Here is a 24,364-nt window from a genome sequence, read left to right on the forward strand (position 1 = left end):
ATGACTCCCCATCCTGAGAACTCTGGCTTTAAAATGTTCCTTCATAGGCTGGAGCATATGCAGAGACATTCTGAGCACGTATCAGAACCGATGGTCTCCAGCCCGAACCACTTTGCATTCCTTCCCCCATTTCCTGAGCCATCCTGATATTTTTCTGTGGGCTTTCTTTCTTTCTTTCTTTCTTTCTTTCTTTCTTTCTTTCTTTCTTTCTTTCTTTCTTTCTTTCTTTCTTTCTTTCTTTCTTTCTTTCTTTCTTTCTTTCTTTCTTTGTCTTTTACCTTTTTTCGACCAAGATAAAAGGAAGGTTTATGACTGAGTTTTGACCAGAATCAATTTCATTAGCGTTATTTAAAGTTCTAAAAATACCAAGGGCCAGACTGCTGCCTTTGTTCCAATAATGGGTTTTATCGGCAATTGCTGATGTCCATTATGTGCCCTTAATGCCACAATATTCAGTCGCTTGGTGCAGTTCAGTTCCTTCATATTCAATAATTGCTTTGTGGGTGGAAGTGATTTTCCTATGGCTGCCTTAAGCGAGGCTTTCTCAAATGGCACTTAGCCGCCAGGAGCAAAGGTAGACAAAGAGCACAGATAGGAGACAGTCAACAAGCGGGGGAAGGGGAGGGAGAGATCCGCAAGGGAGTACAGTTCTCCACCTGTGCCTTTAGCACTTTGCACAAGAGAACAGGGAGTTTCAAGAGCTACACCTTTTCTTTCTCCTCCCGCCTCATGCGGGGTGGGGGTTGGGGGTTGGGAGGAATTAAGCCTCCTCTTCTGCACCATTTTCCCAATCTGAAACAGCTGCAGGAAGCTGGGATTTAACCTGTCGGGGAAGCACGTGGGCACAGCTGGTGGTTGAAAGTGCTGTCATGTCACAGCCAGCTGATGGTGACCCCATATCCATTGTTAAGGCAAGAGATGAACGGAGGTGGTTTTGCCCTCGCCTGCCTCTGCGGAGTGACCCGGGACTTCCTGCAAGTCCTCCCATCCAAGTACCAGCCAGGGCCCAGCCTAGTTAGCTTCTGAGATCTATTGAGGTTGGGCTAGCCTGGGCCATCCAGGTCAGAGCATGGGAACATCTAGGGTTACTCGAAGGCTTGAGAAAAACTCCCTGGGACCTAGGGTTGCCAACCTCCAGGTGGTGGCTGGAAATCCCCTGGGATTACAACTGATCTCCAGCTGATAGAGATCAGTTTGCCTGGAGAAAATGGCTGCTTTGGAAGGTGGACTCTATGGCATACCCTGCTGAGGTCCTTCCCCTCCTCAAACCCCAACCTCCTCAGGTTCCACCCCAATAATCTCCAGGTATTTCCCAACCCAGAGCTGGCAACCCTACTGGGACCAAATGGTCAAAGCAGGGCTCAAGCCTTCCCGCTCTTGGTGGCGCAGTCTTCATCACTACCGAACACCCACTCCCATCGGGAAACTGCATTTTTAAAAAAGCTGCCGCCTCTGATCATTGCGTCTGGTTCAGCGCTGATAGCAGGTAACAGTTGCAGGCATCAAATAAGAAGCAAGAGCAGCATTCGCATCTATTGCTCACTGAATTAGGTAACGGAGGACGGGTGGGGGGGCTTATTTTTTCTGTGCTTCAGGTCAGGGGGTGGACTTTGGAGTTGGGGCAACAGCGAGCCCGCAACCTTGGCCAGCGCAGGACATGATGGAGGAGCACAGAGTGGAGGGCCCGTCCAAAGTCCTTCTTCCTCAGGGCGTAGATGAGGGGGTTGGCCAGGGAGTTCATGTGGGACAGCAAGACAGCTAAGCGGTCCAGTGACTGGTAGGTCGGGCAGCTGGGGCACAGGAGCTGGAGGCAGTAGATGACATGCAAGGGCAACCAGCAAATGCAGAAGACCCCTACCAAGAGGAAGAGGGTGCGGGCTGTCTGTATTTCCCCCCTCTTCGTTGCCCACAGAGCTTGGGACTGGTGGAAATGGCCACGGACGACCCGGAAGAGGTCAGTGTAGATGCCCAGCATGGCTGCCAGGGGCAGCAGGGTGCAGGTGAAAAAGACAAAGTAGACCAGGTACTCAGGGCTGAAAACAGATGTGAAGGAGCAGCGGCCGATGTGCCCATGATGGACCCCGCTGTCGTTGAAGACCTGGCGAGGGCCTGGATAAACCTTGGAGAGGAAGCCCGTGTAAGGAAGGTCGTGGGCGAGGATGACGAAGGCAGCCCTCTCGGAGGCGAAGCTGAATGCCACGGTCCGGTTTCTGGCTTCCACGTACTGCTCGAAGCGGTTCCAGCCCATCATTGGGGAGAGACCTATCAGGAGGGACAGAAACCAGCAGAAGGCCACGAGGACCATCACCCGTCGCTTCTTCATGTGCGTGGCATAACTGGACAAGGAAAAAAACCTCATCAGTGTCACATGTTAGCCAGATCGTCCTCTCTTCCTACCACCACCCATCACTTGGTCACCTCTTGGGAGCCGAGGACCCTGGCCCCAGCCACACAAAGGGGCCTTTATCCACCACAGCTGCCTGCCGAGCAGGAAGACTCATCCTGAAGACCTGAACAGCAGTGGTGCAAGTTTTTTATTTATTCATTTTCTTCACTTCGCTTTTCTCCTCAATGGGGACCCAGAGTCGCTTGCGACATTCTCCCATCCTCCATCTTATCCTCACAACAAATCCATGTGGTAGACAGCCAGCCTGGTGTAGCGGTTAACAGCAGTAGTTAGGAGCGGCAGAGGCTAATCTGGTGAACTGGACTTGTTTCCCCACTCCTACACAGGCAGCCAGCTGGGTGACCTTGGGCCAGTCACAGTTCTCTTAGAGCTCTCTCAGCCCCACCTACCCCACCGGGTGTCTGTTGTGGGGAGGGGAAGGGAAGGTGATTGTAAGCCAGTTTGATTCTTCCTTAAGTGGTAGAGAAAGTTGGCATATAAAAACCAACTCTTCTTTTTCTTCCAGGTTTTTATATATTATTTGTTTTTTTATAGTCTGCCTTTCTTAGGAAGACTCATTACACAAAGTAAAGCAATGCAATCAAAAGGATGACGTATCTGGAGGGCAAGGGCCAAGATCTCCCCTCAAGCTTCCATGGAGGAGTGGGGATTTATACCTTCCTTCTTCGACACTCTAACCACTACACCGCACTGCCTCTCTGCATACACCTGCCATAACTCAGGGATAGGGCCAGCATAGGGCCTGGTTCTCATTACAGGCCCATCTGAGGCAGGGCTTAGCATGGGTAGAGTTGTCAACCTTCAGGGGGGCCTGGAGATCTCCCAGAGTTACAACTGACCTTCAGACTACGTAGATCCCCTGGAGAAAATGGTGTAATCTATAGGGTTGCCAAGTGCCAGGTGGTGGCAGGCAAACCCCCACCCCCCGCCAATCCACCTGGCTGCCCGCCGACCAGCTGAGTGTCAGTGGGCAACGTGCACACCCGTGCCTGCCCGAGGCACCACATCACTTCTGGTTTACACCCAGAAGCGCCACATTGCAGGGGGCCGTTTACCACTCCAACTCCCAGTCTGAGTGGCAAAGGCCCCGTTGCAATGTAGCACTTCTGGGTGTAAACCGGACGTGCCGCAATCACGCCGGCGCGACCACACACGATCGCACCTCACCTCCACCCCGAAAACCTCCCGCCAGAGGAGAGGAGGGACCTGGTAAGCCTAGTAATCCATGGTGTTATACTCTACTGAGATCCCTCCCCTCCCTAAGGTTGCCAGGTGCCTGTTAATGGCAGGCAATTGCCCACCAATTAACCGGCCTGCCCACTGTCCCTCAGCTGGCTGGCGGGGGAAACAGGCCAGCTAAAGAGTGGCAAAATAAAGTCCCTTCCGAGGTAAAGCCAGAAGCTACGGGGACGCTCTAGTACGTCCCTTAAAAACTCTATAGAAACCATAGAGTTTTTGGAGGAATATGCTACTTCTGGGTTTGAAGCATATTCCTCCCAAAACTCTATGGTTTCCATAGAGTTTTTTAGGGACATGCTAGAGGGTTCCCATTACTTCCAGGTTTCATGCTGCGTGCTCACAAATCGGCCCCCTCACCAAAGCTCCTGCTGATGGCAAGGGGAGACCTGGCAACCCTATCCCTAAACCCTGCCTTGCTCAGACTCCACCCAAGGGTTGCCAAGTCTGGGTGGAAATTCCTGGAGATTTGAAGGTGGAGCCTAGGAAGAGCAGGGTGTGGAGGGGCCTCAGGGGTCTATAATGCCATAGACCATCCTCCACAACAGCCATTTTCTTCAGAGGAACTGATCTCTGTTGTCTGGAGATCAGCTCTAATTCCAGGAGATCTCCAGGCCCCACCTGGAGGTTAGCAACCATGTGTGTGTGTAAAGTGCCTTCAAGTCGCAGCCAACCTATGGCGACCCCTTTTTGGGGTTTTCATGGCAAGAGACTAACAGAGGTGGTTTGCCAGTGCCTTCCTGTGCACAGCAACCCTGGACTTCCTTGGTGGTCTCCCATCCAAATACTAACCAGGGCTGGCCCTGCTTCGCTTCTGAGATCTGACGAAATCAGGCTAGCCTGGGCCATCCAGGTCAGGGCATACTCCACCCCAAATCTCCAGGAATTTTCCAAGACATAGTTGGTAATTCTAACTGATGGGGCTATCAGTGGGCTGCATGCAGGTCTCCTGGAAGCCAAAATGGCAATATAAGGTCATGTCCACATGACCACCACCATTAGTCCTTCCTTGAAAACTCTCTGGGGGAAACAAAACACCCTTACAATCTGCCTGCATACTAGGCAAGCTGGTTACTGATACCCATTTCTTATGTGGCTTCCCTGTTACGAAAGAATGCCTTGTGGGGTCTGCATTTGCAGAGCCCCTCGCCGGACTTACCTGTTAGGCAGCCGGATTTTCAGGTGCGCATTAACGGCAATGACCAGCAGGAGGAGGATGGAGAACTGGGTGGTGACCAGCGGGAAACAAGTGAGGAAGAGGCACGTGTAGAAGCACAGGGTGTACCCCATGCTGAGCACCATGGAGAAAGGGATGGCCAGGGCCCCCACGCCCAGGTCAGCCAGCGCCAGGCACAAGAGCAGACAGTTAGTGACGTGCCTCAGTTCTTTGTGCAGGTAGACGGTGGCGCACACCAGCAGGTTGGTGGAGATGATGGCCACGGCTAGGAGGCCCTCAAGAACCACAAAACCTAAGTACATGTCCATGGTGGGCCACGTTGCTGTTGTAGACCACGTGGTCACCAAATATGTGGCTTCCACGTCCCAGCAAAGGAATAACCTTCTTAAACACAATGGTTGCCTCTAAGAACCAGATGTTTTCAGAGTTGCTGTTGTTTTTGATCTGCTGAGAATATCTGGGATCCAAGTTCGGACAGCCACTTCTGTCTCTCTGCCTCGTCTTTTCCAACACGTCTGTCCCACTCTCTCCCAGGCCGCTGCGACAGCAATAAGCCCGCCCCATCTCTGTTTGCAGAGTGTCCTGGTGGCAAATAAATCAAACTGTGCGCAGGTATGAGGCGGCTCTTTATGCGGGCTGATGCATTTTCCACGCATGGATTGAAGGCGCCTCTCACTAAGGCAGGGCAATCAATGTTCTGGCTGAAATAAACCTGGGTAACAATAATAATAATTAAAAAAACCCTCTCTCCAGATGGAGATTCTCATGGCCAGGGCTCAAATTTACAATATCCCCAGATCTAACACATTTGGTGTCTGCATTTTTAATCAGATACATGTGGTTTAAATATGGAACGTTTTATTATTATCATTATTATTATTATTATTATTATTATTATTATTATTTGAAGATGTATTTCTCCCTACCACTGCCACCACCCAATGTGGTCTTTGGCTTTCAGCTGGGAGATAGCTGCACGTTTTTTTCCCCCCAGGAAGTCCGGCAGAAGGATTCATGAAAGGAAAAAACCCCACCTTTTAAAATCCCACCTTCTTCCACAGGGACTGCTAGTCATTTTACATGGCCTCGCCCCTCCTCCTTTAATCGCACAACAATCCTGTGAAGTAGGTTAGATAGAGAGACCAGACCAGGCTGCAGCCACTTTAACAAAATTTGGGGGTTTGAGTGCTAAAGCGGCTGCAGTGATGCGATGCTTCTGGGGGTAAACCCGGAAGTGACGTAATCACATGTGCTTGGCTGTGCATGAGATCAGCCCCGCCCCTAAAACCTCCCACCGATTGAGAGGGGGGACCTGGCCACCCTACTGGCAACCATATGTGTTGGTCTGCAGTAGAACAGTTAGATTTGAGTCCAGTAGCACCTTGTGTGTGTGTTAAATGCCGTCAAGTCGCTTCCGACTCATGGCGACCCTATGAATGAAAGTCCTCCAAAATGTCCTATCTTTGACGGCCTTGCTCAGATCTTGCAAATTGAGGGATGTATCTTCCTTTATTGGGTCAATCCATCTCTTGTTGGGTCTTCCTCTTTTCCTGCTGCCCTCAACTTTTCCTGGCATGACTGTCTTTTCCAGTGACTCTTGTCGTCTCATGATGTGACCAAAATACGATAGCCTCAGTTTAGTCATTTTAGCTTCTAGGGTCAGTTCAGGCTTGATTTGATCTATAACCCACTGATTTGTTTTTTTTGGGGGGGGCAGTCCACAGAATCCGTAACACTCTCCTCCAACACCACCTTTCAAAGGAATCTATTTTCTTCCTATCAGCTTTCTTCACTGTCCAGCTTTCACACCCATACATAGTAACAGGGAATACGATGGCATGAATTAATCTAGTCTTGGTGACCAGTGAGTCACATCTTTACACTTCAAAATATTTTCTGGCTCCTTCATGGCTACCCTTTCCAGTCTCAATCTCCTTCTAATTTCTTGGCTGCAGTCTCCCTTTTGGTTGATGGTGGAGCCAAGGAATAGAAAGTCTTGAACCATTTCAATTTCCTCATTGTCAACCTTAAAGTTGTGTAATTCTCCTGTAGTCATTACTTTTGTTTTCTTGATGTTCAGCTGTAGCCCTGCTTTGGCACTTTCTCTTTTAACTTTCAGCAGCAGTCATTTCAAATCTTCACTATTTTCTGCCAATAGTGTAGTGTCATCGGCTTATCTCAAATTATTAATGTTCCTCCCTCCAGTTTTCACTCCACCTTCATCTAAATCTAATCCAATTTCCTAATTATATGTTCTGCGAATAGATTGAAGAGATAGGGAGATAAAATACATCCTTGTCTGAGTCCTTTGCCAATTGGAAACCATTCCGTTTCACCGCAGCCGCTCCATAGCGCCTTAGAGACCAATAAGATTTTGGGGGGTATGAGCTTTCAAAAGCTTATTCTCCAAGAATCTTGATGGTCTAAGGTGCTGTTTTATGCAGTGTCCAATCAGGTGCCCCTAGAAAGCCTACAGGCAGAGTACAGAGGTCAAAGCCTCAACCTACTGCTGCCCCACGACATCTGGTACTCTGCCTCTGAACATGGAGGTTCCATTCAGCTGTCACAGCCAATAACCTTCGAAGGGCCTCTTCCTCTTTTCTAATCTCTCATTGTGCAGCCTATGCCCTCTTAGAGAGGCAGCATTGAGTAATAGTCAGAGTGTCAGACTATGATCTGTGAGACCCAAGTTCGAATCCCCACTCTGCCACGGAAGCTTGCTGGGTGACCCCTTGGGTCAGTAATACTCCCTCAGCCTCACTTATCTCACAGGGTTGTTGTGAGGATAATTTCGGAAGAGCAGAAAGATTTAAGCCACTGTGGGTCCCCATTGGGGAGAAAAGCACAGTATAAATATATAAGTAAAAATAAAATCATCTAAGTGCTTGTCCATACTGGGTCTTGGGGCAATGAGTTCCCTTAAACAAACTGAGCATTGTGTGAAGAAAAACGTCATTTGGTCTGTCCTGGAGTTATTGCCCATCAATTCCTCCCTCTCCCAAGTATTATGGGTGAGGGAGAAATAGTTCTTACTGTTCAGCTTTCCCTGCTTTCTTCCTCCGGCATGTAGCCTTTGAGGGGGCCTCAAAGACCTGGTGGGCTTCTTCTCCTCCCCGCTGCCCCCAGTTCATAATCTCCTGTTCATTTTACTTGCTGGGGAAAAGGAAGAGTTGCACACTCCCTTCCCTTCCACTGATATGCTTGGTGTGTCCCCGATGGGGTATTTCACAAATCAGGTGCAGCTCTAAACTGGAACCCTGTTCTCCTGACAATTTTTCTAATTATTAGCAAAAATACAGCACTGCGGGGAAAGCAAATGCATCGATACGGGAGGAAAGCTTGTTAGGAGCCCAACGATGTTTGTAGGCCTGCACAGATTGCTAACTGCGCTCTTTGGAAACATAAGAGACCCATTAGAATCCAGAAGATAATCTGGCTGTCAAAATTGGCAGACGTTACGAAGGTTTTTTTTTTCTTCCAGAGCAACCAAGACTCTCACTAATTCCCTGTTTCCCAATACTTAATTTTATGGTATTTAATGTTGTGATTTTTTTCTTGTGCATATTAAACGCTATTGGAACAGTCCACGGGGAACTTTCTCTTTGCAAACCCCGCTGAAATGAATGGAATGGGGTACTAGCAAGAGAGATTTGAAATTTCTGTGAGGTGTGTGAATGAGACACTCGCGGTGACCTCTAGTCCCATTATTCCAGTTTGTTTGGCCCCATCAGACTGGGAGCATGAGGGAATTAACGATGGAGAGAAATTATGTAAGGCGTCTCTTTTTTCTACCAGGTTCTGCTGCTAATTGGGCAGAGAAGCACTATAGCGGCCCCTAGTGACAGACTCAGATCTCAGAAACTAAGCAGGGTTGGCCCTGGTTAGCATTTGGATGGGAGACCACCAAGGAATACCAGGCTTGCTGTGCAGAGGAAGGCACTGGCAAACCACCTCTGTTAGTCTCTTGCCATGAAAACCCCAAAAGGGGTCGCCATAGGTCGGCTGCGACTTGACGGCACTTTACACACACACAGTGACAGACTAGTAACAAGCAGTAGAACAATAAATTTAAAACATCAGCCAAGGTTAATGCAAATTAGAAGCAAACATGAAAGTACTCGCTTGCCCCAAACCAGATAGGTTGTCTGCCAAAACAGAAGTGGTAGCCTTGGTCCAAGCAATCTATCCAGTACAGTCAATCATATACACCAATTGGATAAACTCTCCCTTAGACCTGTCTGGCTGAACAGATGTGAAGACTCTGAAATCCCCCATGGCCTGGGGCTCATGTATCATCGGGAGAACCTACACAAGCCCCCAATTTCAGCTTTGCTCTTCAAATCACTCCCCCCCCCACCACCATTCCAACAGTGCAGGAAATAAGAAGCGTAGCTGCCAGAAGAAAGCTGCCAGGAAGAAAGTTGATTCCTTTGAAATGAGGTGGTTGGAGGAGAGTTTTCGGATACCATGGACCGCCAAAAAGACGAACTAGTGGGTTCTAGATCAAATCAAGCCTGAATTCTCCCTAGAAGCTAAAATAATTAAACTGAGGCTATCATACTTTGTCGAAGGCTTTCATGGTCAGACCTGATCATCAGTTCTTGTAGGTTATCCGGGCTGTGTGACCGTGGTCTTGGTATTTTCTTTCCTGACGTTTCGCCAGCAGCTGTGGCAGGCATCTTCAGAGGAGTAACACTGTCCTTCAGACACTGTCCTTCAGTGTTACTCTTCTGAAGATGCCTGCCACAGCTGCTGGTGAAACGTCAGGAAAGAAAATAACAAGACCACGGTCACACAGCCCGGATAACCTACAAGAACTATCATACTTTGGTCACATTATGAGAAGACAAGACTCACTGGAAAAGACAATAGTGCTAGGAAAAGTTGAAGGCAGCAGGAAAAGAGGAAGATTCAACATGAGATGGATTGACTCTATAAAGGAAGCCACAGCCCTCATTCTGCAAGACCCGAGCAAGGCTATTAAAGATAAGACTTTTTGGAGGGCATTGATTCATGAAGTTGCTAGAAGTCTTGATGGCACTTAACATACGGGCACTATTGCCAGATGCAAGGTAGAGATCTCCCCAATGTTATTGGAACAAGCTAATCCTTGACACTGGGAGTTGTGAGTGACCCTACCCACCTTTAGAAAGGGCTTCAAGGCACTTTTTTTCTTACCTGGTTTACAGAGCAGTTAGCTATAAGCTAATCAAACAATCAGCTCATTTTAACTACGTTGGGTTTTACTAGGTCCTAAAGCCCACGATATTGGCCTGGGTTACACCAGCATAGCTGTTCGGAGCACTGTGTGGATCAGACCATCCTCCCATGCCTCCGTTTCTTCTTTTGGTTGGACCACCAGCTCCGCTTTGAGAAATACCTGGAGATTTGGGGGTGGAGTGTGAGAAGGGCGTGGGTTGGGGAGGGGAGGGACTTCAATTAGGTTTAATGCCATACCCAGGAGTTCCCAACGTGGTGCCCCTGAGTGCCCTGGTGCCCACTAAAACCTTTTCAGGTGCCCACGAAGTGTTTTTAGAAATTGGGCAGGTAGAGCTTTCCCCCAGCAAGGCTTCTGATTGGCTGTGCAGATCTTCCCTGTGTGACTGAAGGCCAGCTGCAGGCGGCAGCCCCTTCTGTGGCCGGCTCCCCCTCCTGCGGCAGCCCATTCCGTGGCTGAGCCCCCACCGCCCTGGGTCAGAATTCCACAGGTGCCTGCAGGCTCAGAAAAGGTCGGGGACCCCTGCTTTAGCCCAGGTTTTGGGCAAACGATGGCCCAGGCCCACATCCAGCTGGCAGGAGATTTTCATTTGGCCCTCAAGCTGATCTGAAGTCTGATCTGGAGAACCAGGTTTGATTCCCCACTCCTCCACATAAGCGGCAGAGGCTAATATGGTGAACCGGGTTGGTTTCCCCACTCCTCCACACGAAGCCAGCTGGGTGACCTTGGGGTAGTCATACTCTCTCAGCCTACCTCACAGGGTGTCTGTTGTGGGGAGGGGAAGGAAAGGTGATTGGAAGCCAGTTTGGTTCTCCCTTAAGTGGTAGAGAAGGTTGGCATATAAAAAACAACTCTTCTTCTTCTTAATAATAATAATTTGTTAGGAGTATCAACCTGTCGGACCACAGCACCAACTAGAGCCTGTAGAAAACCAGTAAACTATCTGGGGCCTGAGGTTGCCAAGTCTGGGCTGGGAAATTCCTGGAGATTTGTGGCAAAGCCAGGGGAGGGACCTCATCAGGTATGCTGCCATAGAGGCCACCCTCCGAAGCAGCCATTTTCTTCGGCATAAGTAACCTGTCGTCTTGAGAATTCCAGGAGATCTCCAGGCCACACCTGGAGGTTGGCAACCCTACTGGGGCCTGGGTCTATTAAGACCAGCCCAGTGGAACAGCAGGCCACATCTGGGTCTTCACCTGCTTTTGAGGGCTTTGGACGGGACACTGGGAAGAGACCTTGGAGGAAACCCAGAAGAGGCTGGAAAATTTTCCCACTTCACCCCCCCTCCAACCACTTCACTTTACTGGCTCTCAGTCCCCATCTGGCTCCACATGACACAAAACAAAAGGGACTGGAGGAAGACGGTAATCATTTGAGATGCCCCAAAGAAGCTATCTGCAATCTGATGAGATGCTGCACAATTTCCATTTATGATAAATTCCATTTACCTCCATCTGGTCTGTGTCCACTAGAGGGCGGTGCAGGACAGCTGGTTCCCTTATAGAGAATAACTCCTTGACATCCTCTTGGAAATCCAGCAAGAATAAATTACGCAAATGACAAAAAGTATGCATATCAATTGCAGCGATGAATAAATTATTCTGCTACCAAGATTTCAAATCATTTTAGTTTGTTTGGTGAAAGAACTGGAGATCAAGTCCTGTGAGGAAAGGTTACGGGAGCTCGGTATGTTTAGCCTGGAGAGGAATCATAGAATCATAGAGTTGGAAGGGACCTCCAGGGTCATCTAGTCCAACTCCTTGCACAATGCAGGAAATTAACAACTACCTCCCCCCCCGCACATCCCCAGTGACCCCAACCCTCCCCCCGCCATGCAGGATCCCACAATCAAAGCACTCCCAACAGATGGCCATCCAGCCTCTGCTTAAAGATATCCAAAGACAGGGGCTCCACCACCCTCCGAGGCAGCACATTCCACCGTCGAACAGCCCTCGCCGTCAGAAAGTTCTTCCTAATGTTTAGATGGAATTGCTTTTCTATTAGTTTAAATCCATTACTCCATGTCCTAGTCTCTGGAGCAACCGAGAACAAGCTAGTTCCCTCATCAACATGACATCCCTTCAAATCTTTAATCATGTCTCCCCTCAACCTTCTCTTCTCCAAACTAAACAAACCCAACTCCCTAAGTCTCTCCTCATAGGGCATGGATTCCAGACCTTTGACCATTCTGGTCGCCCTCCTCTGGACACGCTCCAACTTGTCAACATCCTCCTTAAATTGTGGCGCCCAAAACTGGACACAGTATTCCAAGTGAGGCCTGACCAATGCAGAATACAGTGGTAGTATTACTTCCCTTGATCTAGACACAATACTCCTATTGATGCTGCCCAGAATTGCATTGGCCTTCTTAGCCGCCATATCACACTGTTGACTCGTGTTCAGTTTGTGGTCCACTAAGACTCCCAGATCTCTTTCACATGTACTGTTGTCAAGCCAACTCTCTCCCATCCTGTACCTGTGCCTTATGTCGTTTCTGCCTAGGTGAAGTACCTTACACTTGTCCCTATCGAAATCCATTTTATTGCTTATGGCCCAGCTCTCCAGTCTATTGAGGTCATTCTGAACCCTCACCCTACCCTCCGGGGTATTAACTACCCCTCCTAACTTGGTGTCATCTGCAAATTTGATTAGCATGCTCTCTATTCCATCATCCAAGTCATTTATACAAATATTAAATAGTACCGGTCCCAGGACAGACCCCTGTGGTACCCCACTGGTCACTCCTCTCCAGGATGAAGTTGTGCAATTAATGAGCACCCTTTGGGTTCAATTGATGAATCAATTACCAATCCACCTAACAGTAGCAGTGTCCAGCCCACATTTTACTAGCTTTGTTTCAAGATCATGGGGGACTTTATCAAAGACTTTACTGAAATCAAGGTACACTACATCTATAGCATTCCCTTCATCTACCATACTTGTCACTCTTTCAAAAAAAGATATGAGATTAGTTTGGCATGACCTGTTTTTGAGAAACCCATGTTGACTGTCAGTGAGCACGGAATTTCTTTCTAAGTGCTTACAGACCGTCAGTTTAATTATCTGCTCTAGTATTTTACCTGGTATTGATGTTAGGCTGACTGGGCGATAATTGTTTGGGATTTCTTCCCCTGCCCCCTTTTTAAAGTTGGGGGCCACATTTGTCCTCCTCCAGTCTGCTGGAACTTCTCCTGTTCGCCATGAATTCTCAAAGATTATTGCCAGTGGTTCTGAAATCACTTCAGCCAGTTCTTTTAACACCCTTGGATGCAGTTCATCCAGCCCCGGAGACTTGAATTCATTAAGAGTAGCCAGATATTCCTGTACTATCTCAGTGTCTATATACTATGCTGTAATTCCCCTATTGCATCCTCTGCTCCATTATGCCCAGGTTGAGCACTATTCCCCTTTTGGGAGAAGACTGATACAAAAAAGGAGTTAAGTAATTCTGCCTTTTCTGCCTCCCCTGTTAATAACTCACCATCCTCTCCACGCAATGACCCAATCATTACCTTGTGTAAAGAAAAGCAACCTTGCTCTTCTTCTGATCACCAAACCTTGGTTCAGGCTGCGGCCTTCTATGTCTTCAATGTCTTGATATCAGACTAGGAGCTGATGACCAGCTCTCTCTCACAAACCATTCCCGTGGGAAACCATTTCCATTTCCCATGGGAAGCCACTTCACTTTGGGGGGAAAGGTGTGGAGACCGGAGGCATTGCCACCTCCACTTCAAAGCACCTCCATTTCAAAGCCTTCCTATTGTAAATCAGCTATCTGTTCTCTTGGTGGCAATCCTGTTAGAAGCCTGACATCTCAAAAGCTTGAAGGAGCCCAGATGTTTTGTATTGCTGCAGAGATGCAAATACATCTGTAACTTCAAAAGGCCTAGAGGTGTCATGCCAAATATCTTACAAGTTTATTGCGTCCCCAACATCTCATTGGGTGGAATGGCCATCACCCAATGAGATGGGAGAGATAAATATGAACTCTGTTCTAATCAAAAATCATGAAGCTTGGGAGGGAGACATGCTGGTCATGTCTCCAAGCGATCATCATCTGGGAACCATGAAGGGCTGACACTCTGCGTGTTAGGACCAGAACTGGGTCTTGGTAACTATAAATCAACTAAAACCTTGCATTTGTTACTCTCTTGGAAACTTTGCCTATTTTGCCTGAAACTTAAAGAACTACTGTGAAGTTAGAGATTCCTAAGATTTCTTGTTTTTTATGCTATCTGCCTCACAAATAATTTCCTTTCTGTAACGAGCACATTTTATTAAATAAACTTATAGACTTTATTTTGAAGTCTGAGAAACCTTTTTTGGGTCTCAGGGCTAAATCCAAGTGCCTGAGTGTGTGTGTGTGTGAGAAACCACCTACCCTAGTGTTTTGTGGCAATAAGCCTCCCCTGGCAGAAGCTCTACTCTGCAGAGACGGTTTTTGCTTGTTTTTGACTTTTGGGAAACTGGCTGGGGAAGAGTAGGTCACAGCTCATCCCTGGGAAAGCCAGCCTTTTGGAATTGAGAGCTGGGGGCGATATACCTGTACTGCGCTCAAAGGGGGAATCCTGGGGCACAGTAAGGAATTTGGGTTTCCTTAGGGAAACATTTAGTGACTTTGAACTACAGAGGAATCGGCCTGCTGGAGAGCAGACCGAGTCTCCTCGACAAGGTAGCAGAGTCTACCCGCATTGTGCTTTAGGGAGAGTCCTGAAGCTCAGTGGGGAGTTTGGCAACTTTTGACCCAAGGAGGAACCGGTTTGCTGGAGAGCAGGCCGGACCTCCTTGACACCTTGATCTTCCTTTTGTTATGGACATAACCAAAAAACCCTTTTTTGTTGTTTTTAGCTTCCCTGGCTAGCAGCTCATTCTGTGCTTTAGCCTTCCTGACTTTCTCCCTACATGTGCTGGCTACTTGTTTGAATTCCTCTTTGTTGATTTCTCCCCTTTTCCATTTCTTGTACATGCCCTTCTTAAATCCTATCTCAACCAAAAGTTCTTTAGTCATCCACCCTGGTTTCTTCAAACTTTTACCTTTTTTTTCTCCTCGTGGGAATTGATTGAAATTGCACCTTCAATATCCCCCTTTTAAGAATTTCCCATCCTTCATGTACTCCCTTGTCATTCAATATTCTCACCCATGGGATCACACCCAGTAGTTCCCTAAATTTATTGAAATCAGCTTTCTTAAAGTACATGTTTGACTATTTCTTGCTTCTCCTTTCTGCTGTATAACAAACTCCAGGAGAACATGGTCACTCCCACCTAAAGATCCCACTCCTTCTACCCCATAAACCAAGTCATCATTATTGGTTAAGATCAGATCCAAAATGGCTGTTCCCCTTGTTGCTTCTTCCACTTTTTGGACTATGAAGTTGTCTGCAAGGGAAATGAGAGGTGATAGGACAATCATTTTCAAGTACTTGAAGGGCTGTCCTATGGAGGGTGATACGGGATTGTTTTCTATTGCCCCAGGTCAGACAGGAATGGGTTAAAATTAAATCAAGAGTTTCCATCTAGACATTAGGAAGACATTTCTGACAGAGCGGTTCCTCAGTGGAACAGGCTTCCTCGGGAGGTGGGGGGCTCTTCTTCTTTGGAGGTTTTTAAGCAGAGGCTAGATGGCCATCTGACAGCAAGACTAGTTCTGTGAACTTAGGCAGATTGGGACAGGAAAGGTAGGAAGGGCTGCACCTGTGTTTGGCTCTCGTGGTCTTTCTTACATGCTCAGGGTAATGCCGATCACCACTTTGAGGTCAGGAAGCAATTTCTCTCCAGGCCAGAGATCCTGGACGGTTTTTTTGGGGGGGGGGGGGCATGTGCCATCTTCTGAGTATTGAGCAGGGGTCCCTAGGGGTGTTGGGGGGAGGAAGTTGTGCATTTCCTCCATTGTGCAGAGGGTTGGCCTAGATGACCCTGGATGTCCCTTCCAACTTTGTTTCTATGACTCTAATAATGAGGCTAGGGGGCGTAGAGGAAGGGCAGGCAACTGGTAGGGTTGCCTACCTTAGCGGGACCTGGAAATCTCCTGGAATTACAACTGATCTCCAGACCACAGAGATCAGTTCCCCTGGAGAAAATAGCTGTGTCGGAAGGTGGACTTTATGACATCACATACCTGCAGGGGTCCCTCCCCTATCCAGGCCCCGCCTCCAAATCTCCAGAAATTTCCCACCTTGTGGGATGAGTTGGCAATCATCCTGGCAGGGTATTAAAGACAACCCACCTTTGAAAGGCAGAATTGCAGTTAAAAAACCTGGTCCTAAATTGGTATGAACTGATTCAGAGGCACCTAAAACACAAATGTACACATGCACACAAACACACACATGTGCTACTTTAATCTGATGCTCCTCATTTGGCTTATGGGTAAGGCAAAGACATATCTTAAAAACAGCAATGTTCACACTTTGGCACCGTGTATGGTTGTTGTCATATTACACATATGCGACCTCTCCCCTTTACTATGGGGAGAGGGACAGAGAAGTTACTATTGTCTAACAAATTATTCTCCCACACCAACACATTGTTGAGAGGCTTAGTTAACACAATTTTGGAGAAAAAAAATACTTTAAATACAGGGACCGCGTCTTGCTATCAAGAATGATGGGGAAAGCGCATCTTTGCCCAACAAAAGTTGCCAGCTTTCAACCACCTTATATAGCAATGCCTTTAACAAACAACTTGCTCTGAAGACATTAGCAGAAAATAACGTTTGCCTTCATAACGTGGAAGTTCCTTGGCTAATTTCAGCATATGGAGCTCTTCATAAAGGTGTAAGAGCAGGCCAGCCTAGTTTTCTCATCAGTTGGCAACCCTGCAAGCATCGCACAAATACACTGAGGACCTTGTTATTCTTTTCAAGGCATACAAACAAGTGCAGGGTTTTCACAAGTTGATTAACTCAATCCACATCTCTTTACAGCTCCCAGGGCAGGTCAATACATCTTCAGCCTCCTTTTAAAATGCACCTCATGCTGCCCTCCGTGGGTAAAAAAAAAAAAAAAAAGGCTCATAAACTGTTCTGATTCTTGTCAGTCACTGAGCAGCTATGAAAGAGACTCCTTGCGATGTGATGCACAGGATGGTTACTTCACCGTGAACGTGGCGTTTTTTTTAGCTTGCGACTGCCACATCTTCAGGTTTTATGATAAATCTGCATTTTTAAAAAACCCTCCTTAGCACTTAATTCAAACCGATGAGCTTGCAAAAATTCTGACTTTTGCATTACAAATGACTTTGCGTAGAAGCAAATGCTGTCTGCTTATCCTGCCCTTCATTAGTCACTTTCCGCTCCTGGGAAATAAAAGCTTTGGCGAGAAATTGCCCAGACAAACTCTGTTCAGCACGAATGCAGATATGGGGTAAGTAATGGGGAGTGTATCAGGTGGGGGGGGGGGCGAATGGCAGCATCCATGAGAATACTGTGTGCCTTTCTTGTGCTATACAAAGTCCTGCAAAATCCCCCAAAGCAGTAATGTCGGGGAGAAGAATCATGATTTCCAGGTGAAAGGTTTTAATATGTGGGGAGGATTCAGACATGCAGTTCCCTACCTAGGGGAGAGGTTGTGGCTCAGTGGTAGAATATCTGCTTGGCATGCAGAAGGTTCCCAGGTTCAATACCCGACATCTCCAGATGAAAGGATCAAGGGATCATGGAGAGCCCCTGCCAGTCTGATTAGACAAGACTGACCTTGATGGACTGATGATCTGATTCAGTCTGTGGCAGCTTCATGTGTGTATCTGATGTCTAAAATGGTAAAGCACAACGTTCAAATAACCCTGGAACAAGTTGTGCTAAGTGGCCCCTGTGGAACTGGCAGCAGACCTGAGCCATGGCAATGATACCAATGGGTATGGGTTTGCCTGTGTCAGCCAACTAATGCTGCTAGAACACACGGACAACCTGGTTCATTTGGCTCCTGGTTTCTATGAACTTGGCTGCTAAGTTAAAGGGCCAGCCTCTCCCTGGAGAGCAATGGAGTCTTCATGGAAACTCTCACTGCATCCAGCACAAACATGGTGATGGGAAATGCCGCCAAGTCGCAGCTGACTTACGGCAACCCCGTAGGGTTTTCAAGCCAACAGACGTTCAAAGGTGGTTTGCCATTGCCTTCCTCTGCAGAGTCTTCCTTGGTGGTCTCCCAACCAAATATTAACCTGCTTACTTTCCAACATCTGATGAGATCAGGCTAGCCATCTTATTTCAGAGTAAACTGAAAGTTCACAGCAAAAGCTGTATGTGGACAGCATTGAGTGGCTAGTGCCAAAGTTGACTAGCACCAAGATGCTCCCCCAACCTCTCAACCCACAGAGCAGTTTGGAAACGGTGGCTTTCCCCCCAAAGCTTTCATTTTGTTCTTAATGTGAAGAAGATGGTAGTAGAAGCAGATTGATGTATACTCGATGCTTCAAAAGAGGTAAAGTATAGGGGAAGAGGATTGACTCAGTATTTGACTTGATAAATGTATGCTGCATGCAAATTGCAAAGCTAAGAGAAAGAAAAGCTCATATTTTTCTTATTTAAAGAAAAATTATTATTACATTGGTCTTCACCCTTCATGAATTTCATTGATGGGAGACCAAGCTGCTTTGTTCTGAATACGGAACTGATTTGTTTTAGCGATGCTAAATTTATTCAGAAAGCATCCTTCATCTCCGGTCTGTCCTCCCTGGATCTGAACTATTTCTTGGGTTGCTTTGGCGCCCTTGATTTGCTTGACTGATTGGAGTCATTTAATGACCTTGCAAAGTTTGAAATTGCTCTATACCTAAGACCCTCCACTGCCAGGGGTAACGCATGCTCAAGCATCTTCCCCAGGGCAGACATCACAACAGATAAATTAGAAGTGTCATTTTTTGCTTTGAGACGCTGGATTTCGCTCTGCATTTCGCTGGCCTTCTGTTCAAATCCCTCTTTCAGCAGCTGTTCTTGTTCCTGCAAAAGGTAAAGGCATAAAGGGAGTGTTTAACCCACATCCCAGATAGGGCAGAAAATAACTGCAATCAAGTCAGATTGGGACCCGAATGTCCACTCTAGGGCCTGACCACTTGCCTTTCTTGGCTTGTCACAAAATGAGAGGGGCTGACTGATAACCGTGGAGTCTACCCTCAGCTCCTTGGAAGGAGATGAATAGACAGATAATGTTATTTTTGCCTGGATTTATCACAATAAAGGTTACAAACATTATTTTTAGAAGGGCTCTGTATTTCTACACCTTATCTCTGCACTCCCCTTAAGGTGAGCCAATTATATTATTGTTTATAGAGAGGCAGCCAAGGCTAAAAACTGTGGTAAGATCATGGTGGAGCTAAATTTTGAACCAGGCATTGCTGGCCCAAGCCTCTGAGCCACTCTACTGCATCCGATGTTGCTAGGGTTGCCAGGTACTAGCTGGAGTTCTCCTGTTATTACAACTGATCCCCAGCTGATAGAGATCAGTTTTCCTGGAGAAAATGGCCGCTTTGGCAATTGGACTCTATGGCATTGAAGTCCCTCCCCTCCCCAAATTCTGTGTTCTTCAGGCTCCACCCCAAAAAACTCCCACTGGTGGCGAAGAGGGGCCTGGCAATCCTAGACGTTGCACAACTTTTTATGAGTTCCATTTAAAAAAAAATGCAGCCCTGGCTCTGAGAAATTCTGCTATCTGCTCCTCCATTTTATCCTCACACCCACCATATGAAGTAGGACAGGGAGAAAGTGAGAGGCCGGCCTATCAGGCCCCTCCCAGCCTTGGGTTGCCGACTTCAGTTCAGGAAACCTCCGGAGATTTTGGGGGTGGAGCATTGTGAGGATAAGTTATGGGGAGGGGAGGAAGCTCAGAGGGGGTATAATGCCATAGAGTCCACCCTCCAAAGCAGCCATTTTCTCCAGGTGAACTGTTGTGCCTGAGTAATCATACCTGCATCACTATTCAGATATACATGCAAGCTACATGCACAAGCTGCTTACAAGCAACATCACAGAAGCCGCTTCCCAGTAGTCCCCCCTTTCCTTTAGCACCAATCACGTAGGCACACACACATTCTAATGTCAGATAAGGAACGCTCCGGCGTTTCCCCCCTCCCCTTCAGTAACTTTCCCTTCGCCCTGCCCTGCAAGGGAACACTCTGAACTGCTCAAAAAGATAGGCACCATTCATTAATGTAGCAAGGCTGACGCAGGTGCTGTAGAAACTAATGACGTTGCCTTGACAAGCTAACATCGGATGTTAAGAAAATGTATCATTGTTGTATTGGAATGTCAAATGTCTATAAAATCTCTTGCATTTGCCCTGCTTCGGGGTGACAGGATTGCAGAGCTGTTTGTCTGTATCCTGGCTCACCCAGTTATGACATCTTGGCCAATAAAGCAAGCTGTAAGCTCAAACCAACCTCCTTGCTCTCATTTGCTCTCATTGGACTCTATGAGAATGGGGAGAGCACTTCATTGGCGCCCCAGAACAGGGATTACAAGCTTGAGAGCTGTGTTCTAAAAATCCTGTCGGGAGACAGGCTCAAGCTTAGAGCCGTCAGCTTTCAAGCGGCAGCTCCCCGGAGAAACCTCAATGGGGAATTCTGATTCTCAGCGCGCACTCAGCTCCTTTGTTGGGGGGAACCCAGTCTTTCCCCAGAGAGGCAGACCTGGAGGAATGCTACTGAATACCTGCCTAAGGAGGCTGGATCCACCAGGCTCAAGGGACATCACACCAGAGCATCGTGATTCCCGGTGAGTATAGTGGAACTTGAGAACAGGGGAAAGGGGGGTGGTATCCCTTCAGTATGTCTGAGAGCTCCCCCCATTCTCATAGAGTCCAATGAGAGCAAATGAGGGCAAGGAGGTTGGTTTGAGCTTACAGCTTGCTTTATTGGCCAAGACGTCATAACTGGGTGAGCCAGGATACAGACAAACAGCTCTGCAATCCTGTCACCCCGAAGCAGGGCAAATGCAAGAGGTTTTATAGACATTTGACATTCCAATACAACAATGATACATTTTCTTAACATCCGATGTTAGCTTGTCAAGGCAACGTCATTAGTTTCTACAGCGCCTGCGTCAGCCTTGCTACATTAATGAATGGAGCCTATCTTTTTGAGCAGTTCAGAGTGTTCCCTTGCAGGGCAGGGCGAAGGGAAAGTTACTGAAGGGGAGGGGGGAAACGCCGGAGCGTTCCTTATCAGACATTGGAATGTGTGTGTGCCTACTAGCTTGGTGCTAAAGGAAAGGGGGGCACTGGGAAGCAACTTCTGTGATGTAAGCAGCTTGTGCATGAAGCTTGCATGTATATCTGAATAGTGATGCAGGTATGATTACTCAGGCACAAAAGAACTCATCTCTGTTGTCTGGAAATAACTTGTAATTCCAGGAGATCCCCAGACCCCACCTAGAGACTGGCAACCCTATCCCAACACTGTGCATCAGAGCAGGTCTGGCTGAGTTCTCATTACCTTGAGCTTATGCTGCACCATCCTTTCTGTCTCTTCTTGCAACGCCACCTTCTCCTCCTCCATCTTCTCCTGCAGCAGCCGAAGCTGTTCCTCTTGGCTCCGCTTCTGATCTTCAACTATTTTTTTCAGCCTGGCCTGCTCTTGCTCCAGATTCTGCTGCTGGAGCTTGGCCTCTTGGGCCCGAGCACGCTCAGCTGCGTTCCAGAGAAGGGGAAAACAGGAAAGGATAGCTGTCAGAGAGAGCATGCAAGGTGCACAGTGCAAGACACACACTAAAGACTTATGGCACGCCTCAGTCCTCCTTGGAGATTCCCACACCAAAGAGAGAGACAAACATCTCATCCTCATCCACCAAATGACTTGTTATTTTGAAAGAATTTGAAAGTCTGCAAAGCTGTTGCCAGATTCTGTCCTGGGGGTATTTGCAGTTCACACAGGATAACAAAGGCAACAGAAGTTTTATTCCACTTTAGGGACAAACTATAGTTTAAGAAATTAAGTTCACGGAATGCCAAGCACAGAGAGAGAACTGGTATAAAATGTTTTTTTAGAAGGTATATTATGCCTAAAAATATAGCAAAAGCTAATAAAGAGTTTAATGGGCTCATATTTGTATTGTAAAGCCCTTATTGAAAGTTGGGGTCTTAATTACCTATGTGATACTTTTTTGCTCCAGAATTTTGTTCTTTGTATGTTTCCAATACATATTCTTAATAGCACTAATTGCTATAGTTTGGTCTTCTTATTATAGAAAGAATTGTCTTGTGCTACTTTCTTGATTTCCACACTCCCTACTTAGAACTTGCAAGCTGTTTTTTGATTACCACCTGGAGGTTGGCAACCCTACATAGCAGACATCTTGTGAGTGCTTGCTGCAGCAGCCATTTTGAGGCGGTACCCCACACTTCGTTTGCAAAATTCCAAATGTGCCTTTCGCCTCTAGAATTTTGGGGACCCCAATATATGTGCTATAAAATCAAACTGGAAAGAGTATTTCATATAAGCAAAGGAAAATCCGAGTCTGTAGTGGAGCAATCATTATTTTGACGCAAAATCTTCCAAGAAAGGAAGTTCAGGGTTCCTCACACATTTCCATGTGCACTAATATGTATCAGATGTACTAATTTAAAAATATAACAGTACTTTGGGCAAGCTACACATGACACACAGAGTGTAAAACAAGAAGAAATAGATCAATATATTTTAAAAGAAATAAATAACAGCATCCCCCTTCTACTGCCTCCCACTTTTTGGAATGGCCTACCTGATAAGGTCAGGAAGGCTCCCAGACTTCTGTCATTAGCTATGAAAAACTTGATTATTTAGGAAAGTATTTTTACAAAGGTAATTAGGGCCATATTATAAAGGAACAGTTCTCAAAGAATCTTTAATAAAGGCAAATGAGCTTTACTACTGTGTACAGTACATACTATTTGTTGCAGTATATATTATTTTACTATGTAATTTCAGCATCATTTAACATGGCATGCTAATTAGGGTAGCCAATCTCCAGGTGGTTACTGGAGATCTCCTAGAATTACAATTGATCTCCAGGCAACAGAGATCAGTTCACCTGGAGAAAACAGCTGCTATGGAAGGTCGACTCTATGGCATTAATACCCCACTGAAGTCCCTCCTCTCCCCAAACCCACCCTCCTAGGGCTCCACCCCCAAAATCCCCAGTTATTTCCCAACCTGGTAATGGCAACCCTAATGCTGATACTTATGCTTGGTTTCTCCTCTGTTTCTGTCTTCTGCAATCCTATTCCATTGTTTACTGGATGCCCTGTTGATTTACATAATCCACCCTGAGTCTCACTGAGAAAGGTGGAGAATAAATAAAGTTAATGAACTAAAATAATCAGCTCTTTCCTCAAAGTCCTCCCCACTCCACCCAACTATTGTACTCTCTAGATTTCCTGACTCAAGGTTACCATACCAAAATAAAAGGGTGGTAGTAACATCGTAGTAACACGTTCTTACCTTTCGGTTGGAGTTGGGTTTAATTAGGCTGTTCTTGGTGATTTAGCAAGAATCCACCACGTTCAGTTTAAGCTCATTACTCGCAACCGTTGCATTATACCAACACGATAAAGTGATAGTAGAAATACACGAATGGAAAGAAAAGATGCTGGAATATGCAAATATGGCTAAGACGACTTACTTGATGAACTTAGACGACATGCAAAATGTTGAGCAATTTAATGAGAAATGGTTACCATGGTATATCTATATGTCTTCAAATATTTAACTCTAGCTTAATCTTTCTCCTTTTTATGTGAGCAAAAGTTCTCTTTATGTATAAACACCTTAACGATGATTATTTTTAGAGAAATTGACCATGGTTTATCTTTAATACTATCTTATTTAGACTGGCTGTTAATAGGCATAAAATAGATATCTGATTTCTTTTTTATTGAGCAAAAATAGAATAGAAACTAATATTCTGAATCAGCAGCAGTCAATATAATCTTGGTATTATGTGTGTATATTATTGATGGAGACAATATCGTTTACTGCAGACGGATGCAAATCTTCCCCCCTTCCCCTTCCTTCCCTTCTGTATTCCTTAAAACACAATAAAAGCTTTAACAAACAAACCAAAAACAAAGTTGCCACCGGCTTCGGACACGAGGGTTGGTTTCGTGTGACTCTCCGAGTGGGATGAACCCAAATGCTCTGGGTTCAGCCGAGCTTTGCTTTCAACCTGAAACTTCGGAGAAGCCAACCGACCTGCCCAGCTGCTCCCCTGGACAGCGGCGGAGAAGCGAGACGTTCCGTCCAGGCGCCTCCGGGCAGAGGACGCCGGCGGCCGGCTGCCCGAGCAACGGTGGCTCCCTCCGTCCCTCCGTCCCTCCCGAGGCAGTCGCCTGCAGCCCTTGGCGAGCGGCGGGCGGAA

The 24,364-nt window shown here is 46.8% G+C and overlaps 2 protein-coding genes across 2 annotated transcripts in view; both read right to left on the reverse strand.

The window, feature by feature from the left end:
• Window positions 1–1,591: 1,591 nt before the first annotated feature.
• On the reverse strand, window positions 1,592–5,128 carry LOC130475824 (adenosine receptor A2b-like). The gene is made up of 2 exons (XM_056847693.1): window positions 4,803–5,128; window positions 1,592–2,336 (listed from the first exon to the last, which is right to left on the reverse strand). Exons 1-2 carry the CDS (start codon window positions 5,126–5,128, stop codon window positions 1,592–1,594), a joined length of 1,071 nt encoding a protein of 356 aa, XP_056703671.1.
• An 11,192-nt stretch (window positions 5,129–16,320) lies between these two features.
• Window positions 16,321–24,364, reverse strand: part of LOC130475825 (guanylate-binding protein 1-like) — a 35,665-nt gene continuing 27,621 nt past the window's right edge. The window contains 3 exon segments of the mRNA XM_056847694.1: window positions 16,321–16,330; window positions 18,810–18,976; window positions 21,466–21,659. Of these exon segments, the coding sequence (XP_056703672.1) occupies window positions 16,321–16,330; window positions 18,810–18,976; window positions 21,466–21,659 (371 nt within the window).

The sequence above is a fragment of the Euleptes europaea genome, chromosome 3 (assembly GCF_029931775.1).
Source record: "Euleptes europaea isolate rEulEur1 chromosome 3, rEulEur1.hap1, whole genome shotgun sequence".
NCBI lineage: Eukaryota > Metazoa > Chordata > Lepidosauria > Squamata > Sphaerodactylidae > Euleptes > Euleptes europaea.

What these genes read in the sequence shown, in the direction of transcription:
- LOC130475824 (XM_056847693.1), bottom strand. Translation starts at nt 5,128, where the DNA reads ATGGACATGTACTTAGGTTTTGTGGTTCTTGAGGGCCTCCTAGCCGTG. An exon ending in AAAATCCGGCTGCCTAACAG is followed by an intron (nt 2,337 to 4,802) that starts GTAAGTCCGGCG and finishes TTCCTTGTCCAG; the next exon opens with TTATGCCACGCACATGAAGA.